We start from the raw sequence: 6,935 nt of genomic DNA, 5'->3' as shown, positions 1-6,935 counted from the left end.
GCCGACCAGACGACCACAATGACACCGCTTCAGAAAAGCAACAAATTCCTCATCCAAGGTCTGATTGAGCAGAAATGTTTGAAGTCGCTGGCTTGAACAAAGACGAACGTCCTTCAACGTTGACACGTTTTCTTTTTTTTTTTTTTTTTCTGGGAGTAGATTTCAGTGTTTTTTGTTCCATTTGAGTTGAGAAGTTGAATTTGCACTTTCACACTATCTTTTTTTTAAATCCAGTCCAACTAATTATATGAACTCTATTCAACATATTTACTGATTTCTACATCGTTAACTAGAGCTACACACGGTAGAGCGCAGACGTTTGTTTGCGGAACCGAGATAGCGTGTTAGCCGTTAGCTCATGTCGACGCTAACTAGCCTGTCGGGCAGCAACATCACTGTGTTAAACACTGATGAGGGAGCGTCTCCATGGCAACAGACGCTGATTTTTAATCTCCTCTATGAGACATCTCTTTCTCTTTATATCGGATATTTTTCTCACAGTTTTTTGTGGGGGTTTATTTGGACACGGTTTAAACGTTAACGTCCCCAAAACCTAAATCGACAAATCATCCCTGGAGGTTTCATGCAATTTGGGGTTAATACTCAACTCAACTCAACTTTATTTATAAAGCGCTTTAAGCAGCCGCAGCTGAGACAAAGTGCTGTACATTGAAATAAAAATATAAGAGGCAAAATAAAAACATTAAAACAATAAAAAAAAGTTAAAGCAGTTAAAACAATCAGATGGTAAAACAATAAACAAAACATAAAAAGTTAAAACAATTTAAAAAAAACAACGAAGGCACTAAAACCAGAGCAGAGTTAATAGTGTTAAGTTGTTAAAATACATACAAACTAATAAATAAATCAATAGACAGAGGAAAACACAACCTTCCTCCAACGAAGGTAATTAAATTCACCAGTGGGAGACGAGACTCTACCATCATTTAGGATGGATTTGAGCTCTAATGTCACATTTTATGACATTTTCAAAACAAGAAACCGCTTTTAAATCACTTCCTGAAAACACTTTGCGCCAACTTTGCACTGAATCGGCGCGACGAGTCGAGACGTTCGTCTCAACCTTGGCCGAGGAAGAAAGCCTTCGTGACTGACAGGGGCGGCCGGCCAATCAGCGCGCAGCGAGGGGGCGGGACCCGTCGCCTCGGGGCGTCCAATCAGAGCCCTCGGCTGGAATTTGTCTGAGGCAAAGTTTTTTTTTTTCGCGTGCGTCGCGGACCTGCCCACCGCCGCCCGTCTGTCCGCCCGCCGAGCGGCTCCTGCCGGGAAAGAAACACAGCGGAGAGAGAGAGAGAGAGAGAGAGAGAGAGGGAGGGAGAGAAAGAGAGAGAGAGGCCAGGGGAGGACCGTTAATTTCATCCACACGCCGTCTTGAATGCGCGGAGGAGAGAAGACCAACATCACCGTAACCGGGGGAGCGCGAGAGCGAACGCACCGATATAAATATACATATAAATATATATATATAAATTATTCTTCTTATTTTTTTACATAAAGCTTTATGACTATGGATCAGTATGACGAGGACGGAGACTATATGCACCAGGAGGATGACTGGGACCGGGACCTCCTGCTGGATCCCGCCTGGGAGAAGCAGCAGAGGAAGGTGAGTCGAACCTCCGGGGCGGAAGTGCGGCTGCGGTGCGCGATGGGGGGGCGAAGAGAAGCCGGTGTGTGTTGGTGTGTGTGTGTGTGTGTGTGTTGGTGTGTGTGTGCTCGGTGACGGCGGATTGATCCAAACGCCCGAGCCGAGCAGCTGTGTGGGTTTAATCATCGGGCTCCTTATCTCCGTTAATCACCTTGTGCGCCTCCCCGCCTCACTTTGAGCAGGAGTCAAGAGCCCGTGCGCCAAACTTTTACGCCGCTCGCGCACCCGTAGGGAGCAAGGAGGCCGTGGCGCTTATGTTTTGCAGCAGGAGGGGAAAGAGGAGAACGACGAGGAGGAGGAGAAGGGGGGGAGGAAGACAATTAGAACCCGGGACAGGACAGACACCTTTCCTGCGCAACAGATGTCAGCCATGCGCTTGGCTGCGGCTCGTGTGCGCCTCCTGTCATCTGCTGGATGATGCGACGTGGATTAGGCCATGCTTAACTACCGGCGAGCTCAGTTTGCGTGTGAGACCCTATTATTTAGATGTGTGTGTGTGGAGGGGGGGGGGGGGGTTGGATAATAAACCCACTACTATCCGGCAACTATGCGCATTTACGCACGACAATAATGCGTTTTTTTGGTTGTTTTTGCGCGCGACCTCAACCCCCACCCCTCCGATTCACGTGAAGTTTGGTTTGTTTCCCTGCACAAAGTGTGCCTTTGTTGTTTTCCACTCGAGTGACTTCAGCTCGGGGAGATAATCTTCTATTAACGATCCTCCACGCGCCTCGCAGCTGCCGCTCTTCTCCACGTCCGAGCATGAATGGTCCGCCTGGAGAAGGGCAGATACTTTTCTTTCTGTTGTTGCTCCTGCTCCCCATACTTTAGCTGGGCTTTGAAAAAAAAAAAAAAAAAAAAAAGTGGGGGGGGAGGAGTGGGGGGGAAGAAAAACGCTGTGGAATCTGAGTAAGCGCTGCGGTTCGGGCTGGGCTGGCCTGGGAGCGAGCGTGCCCAAAAATGGTAATAATCGGCCCCTCTCTCTCTCTTTCTCTCTCTCTCTTTCTCTCTCTCTCTCTGTTGGAAAACTTTTTTTCCCCCCCAACTTTCTTTCTTGCTCCGCGGAGCTTCTCGCTTCCTGGATTATGTCATCGACAAGCAGCTACCGGTATAAAAGGAAATAAAGGGGCAGGTATTTTTTTTTTTTTTTTTTTTTTGCGTAAAAGTTCAGTGAAGGTGGAGTTTGCCTGGAAAAAAAGAACTTCAGTCACTCCGTATCAGGCACTCCGGATCTGTGTTGAAATACTTTCCTGTGATGACCTGCATATTTCTGTCTGCCTGCGTGACCCGCATTGATCTTATCGTTCCACAGAAGGGGGGGGGTGGAGGTGGAGGGAGGGGGGGGTTAATTCATCACTGCGCCTCCCGCCACTCGGAGCGATGATGAGCGGTTCTGCTGAGACGTGAGCGCAATTAGAGAGGAGGACAGCAGGCACGCGCCTCAGCCCCCCCCCCCCACACACTTGAACAACCCTGGAGTGTCACGCACACGCGCGTGCTCATCCATAATGCATATGGGCGCACGTGCACGTCGCGGGCCTCTTTTGTATTTCTGACCCGTTTCGGTGTAAAAACCACTTAATTTGAATATGGAGCGAGAAGGAAGACAAAATAATGAGTTTCCGGTTAATGTGGGTCCTCTGAGTGTTTTTACAAGCAGTTATTTACTCTTATTTGCTGATGAAAGCTGTAAACGTATATCTAAAACCCTGTACTGAGGAGAATCTCATGATGTAGATCACTTTGATTTATTTTAGAATGCGGTGGTTCATTAATTTTAAAAACCTGCAACAAGAACCGAGACGCTTCAGGAAAGAACAAGGAAGCGGTCAGAAAGGTGGTTGTTTGTCATCACGATGCTCTGTGCAGATGAAACCAGGACGTTTCTCACCTGTCCAAGTGTTTCAGACCACATCCTCTTCTCACTTCCGGAGCTTTTATAAGACGCTGGTCGGTTCGTTGGGGTGAGACTTCATTAGTTCACGAGGACGAAGCGGCGGAAAGTGTGAAGTTTGAGTTTCGTTGCAGACGGAAGATGGAAATCGCACCTTAAAGCTCTTTATTAATGACTCGGGCAGGTTTCAGTGTGTTAGTCCCTGTTTATTTTGAGTGTTTTTTGCTTTTTTTCGTAGCCGGAAGGTGAAACGTGGTCAAGAAGATTCCATCATAGTTTGATTTTATCTTTTTTTTGTTGTAGTTTGTGGAGTTTCCGTTCAGCCTCCATTCTCCGATCCAGCGCTCAAGAACTCTGCATGCCAGGCGGTGTTTTAAAATATTTGGAGTACAAGTCCCAGCCTGCCCCCCCCCCCCCTTATCGCCTCCCAGGTGTCCCGCCCTCACGCCCCTCAAGCTGCAGCTACTTTCACCCAAACAGGAGTTTACGTTTCCCTGAACCGTCTCCCATCATCACAGTCCTGTAATTTGCTTTTTCCTCTCTCTCCTGAAGCAGGGAGGCGGAGTTCAGGTGTTAACTGCTGTCATTTGTCCAGGTTTGTCCTTATAAGGCCACAAGCTGCAGAACCTCCCACTTCCCCATCACCCCCCCCCCCCCCCCCCCCCCTTAAACCTCCGGGTTCCCAAACACTCCCCGACTACACACCCACATTCCCCCGCTGCATGTCAGGTCACAGAGAAGTGCGGCCGATTCCACCAGCTGCTCACTTTCGCCGATGAAACGTCTGGCGGAGCGTCTCCCTGCAGGCCGACGCCAGAAAGAGTGAAGTCTCTGGAAAACAAGCAAAAAAAAAAAAAAACTTTTTGTACTTTCCGGTCCGAGAATGTAAGCTGATCTGCAAACGTGGACAAAATGTGCTTAAACACTTCATGTTTCCCACTGAACAACTTCAAGTCAATTGATCAGTTGTTTGACAGCGAAGCAAAATCCGCCTATTTTTAAAAGCTTGAAACTTTCAGACGCCGTCATAGTTAACTGGATTCCACAATCAGTTTAAGAATTTTACTGTGGAAATCCAGAATGAGTAAAAAAATCCCTATTCGAGGTTACGTCACATGACAATGTTGGCTGCAGTTGTCATGCCGGGCCAGGGGTTGGCGCTGTTTGGAGAACAAGACGCTGCACTGCAACTGTTTTACAACACTTTTTTTTTTTTTTTTTACAACTTGTTTTACAACTGTTTTAAAACACTTTTAGTTCATCGTCGTACCTTCATTTTATCATTTCGACACGATTCAGTTTTACAAAATGGGTTTTAATTAGATGTTACTTTCAAACTCCACCGTTGTCGTTTAAAAAAAAAAAAAGACAGGAATGGAAATGGCCTGTTTTGGTTTTTTTTTCTCAAAAGTTGCACACGTATGAGATATTTAAATGAAAATTAAAGACGACCACCGTCGTGAGGTTGAACCTGGAAACAAACCTGCATGTTGACTCAACGTGAAAAAAAATGAAAAAGTGAATAAAACTTCACCAGCATCTCTTTTAATAAAGAAATTCAAGATGTAAAATTGTTTAAAAAAAAAAAAAAGCTCTTTGAAAGTGAGATTATCGGTCTTTAAAAAAAAAAAAAAAAAACTTAAGCGTGGATCATCATCATTACCAAACCAAACCCGTCTTCGTTTTCTCTGCACAGGAATTTTCTAAAATGAGGTTTAATTGTAAAACGACGTGTCGGAGCAGTTTGAGGAACAAAAGCAGAAGTGGTGGCTTGTTTTTTTTTTGGTTTTTTTTGTTCCACCCTGGCTGCTGTTTCACGGATTACATCATGGGATTTGTAATCTCAGCTGTTCCCACCTCGCTCACCGCTTCCCGTCGGCGAGTTCCTCCTCGCCCACGACGCGCCTTTTGAAACCGCCTTTTCACAAACGCTGCGTTTTACACCCTCATTCTGTTGTTTTATTCCTCGGGGATGATTCGTCCAGCTTTAGTTTTATTTTAATCGATAAACACGAGTTGCTCAACTTTTTTTTTTTTTTTTTTTGCCTGATTTGTGCAGGATCGGGGCCCGTTGCCATGACAACCAGCCAAGACGCTCCGGGTTTTTTTTTCGTGTTTTTTTTTTTTCGTTTCTGGAAGGTTTTGTGTTTACACTGCAGCGTTTTTGGAAAACGGTGTCGGTTTTACAAGTTTAATGGCAGAAACACGGAATAACAATGTCGTTTTCACGTTGGGCCACTAGTGGGCGCTGCTGGCAAGGATGTGGACATTCGTAAAGATGGCCGACGGAGTTGGATTGTTATTGCAATAACTTTTATTATGGTAGGTATGTGAGGAAAAATGAAAAAGCAACTGGAATGAGCAGGAAAAAACGAAGAACGTGACACAAAAACCAGTCCGATATCTTAACAAATAAGGATTTTTTTTAATAAGGAAGGTTTTTTTTTAATAACCTGGTAAATATGCGTCATGTGTTTTTATTATATTGGTCGATAGCAAATCAAATCCTCTTCCTGTTCAGTCAACTTTATTTGTGAACCATAAAAACTTCGGGATCAGAAAGTCAAAATAATCCAAATTACATCATTTTACCTTCCAAAGTCGTCACTTAATCCGCTGAACGTGTTTTTATATGTTGAAGTCGAGAGACTTTTCAATACGTTCCGGTGACGATCTGAATGTTGACGGCAGTGAAAATTAAAAATGGCGGACGACGAGTCGTTTCCCTGACGACGTCATTCGATGGAATCCCGCGGAATTACGCGACGCCGTCCAATCAGAACGCAGGTTTTCTGGGTCAGACGCAGCGTCACTGACCAGAATGTGGATTTGTTTGTTTTCTGTTAAAAGCACCTAGACATGTCTGTGTTGTATTTGGTTAATATAAATAAAGTTGAATTGAATTCGTTTCACGAAGCGGGAAGAAAATAGCCGCTGCGTTTGGCCGCGATCTTCAAAAAACCCAACTGTGGCGGTGGTGCGCATGCACAGGAGAAGAAAAAAACACTTTCTACAAGTTGCATTCAACCCTGTTTCCATGGAGACGGAGCTTTTTTTTTGTTTTTTTGAAAAGTGGCTCCACGAGGCCACAGACGTTTTGCAGTGAGGGGCGACGCTGCTGATCCTGATAAATCCCCTCCAGGAGTCCCCGGAGAGCCGGCGTGCCGCCGGGGTTCTGTCTCATTTGTTCTGATTGATGGGGGTCAGCGCCTGACGGGGGAGGGTGTCTGGGGGGGGGGGGGGTCCCGGGGGGGGGGAATCCGGGAGCCTCTTGACCCGGAGCTTTATATTCAGCTGGCTGCTGCTGCCGGACAAATCCAACTCTTCTGGTCGTTTTGTCGCGGGGGAACGTTGCGCTAGCCAGAGGCTCCG

The 6,935-nt window shown here is 46.1% G+C and overlaps 1 protein-coding gene across 1 annotated transcript in view; it reads left to right on the top strand.

Moving 5' to 3' along the window:
- The first annotated feature begins 1,332 nt into the window (after window positions 1–1,332).
- The window catches only part of actn1 (actinin, alpha 1), a 58,455-nt gene continuing 52,852 nt past the window's right edge, over window positions 1,333–6,935 (top strand). The window contains exon 1 of the mRNA XM_080512577.1: window positions 1,333–1,627. Coding sequence (XP_080368703.1) covers window positions 1,523–1,627 — 105 coding nt within the window. The 5' untranslated portion in view covers window positions 1,333–1,522. The remainder of the gene's footprint in view (window positions 1,628–6,935) is intronic.

Source organism: Blennius ocellaris (assembly GCF_963422515.1).
Source record: "Blennius ocellaris genome assembly, chromosome: 17".
In the NCBI taxonomy this organism is placed as follows: Eukaryota; Metazoa; Chordata; class Actinopteri; order Blenniiformes; family Blenniidae; genus Blennius; species Blennius ocellaris.
Note: the sequence above shows the minus strand (reverse complement) of the source record. Positions and strands in the feature narration are given on the sequence as shown.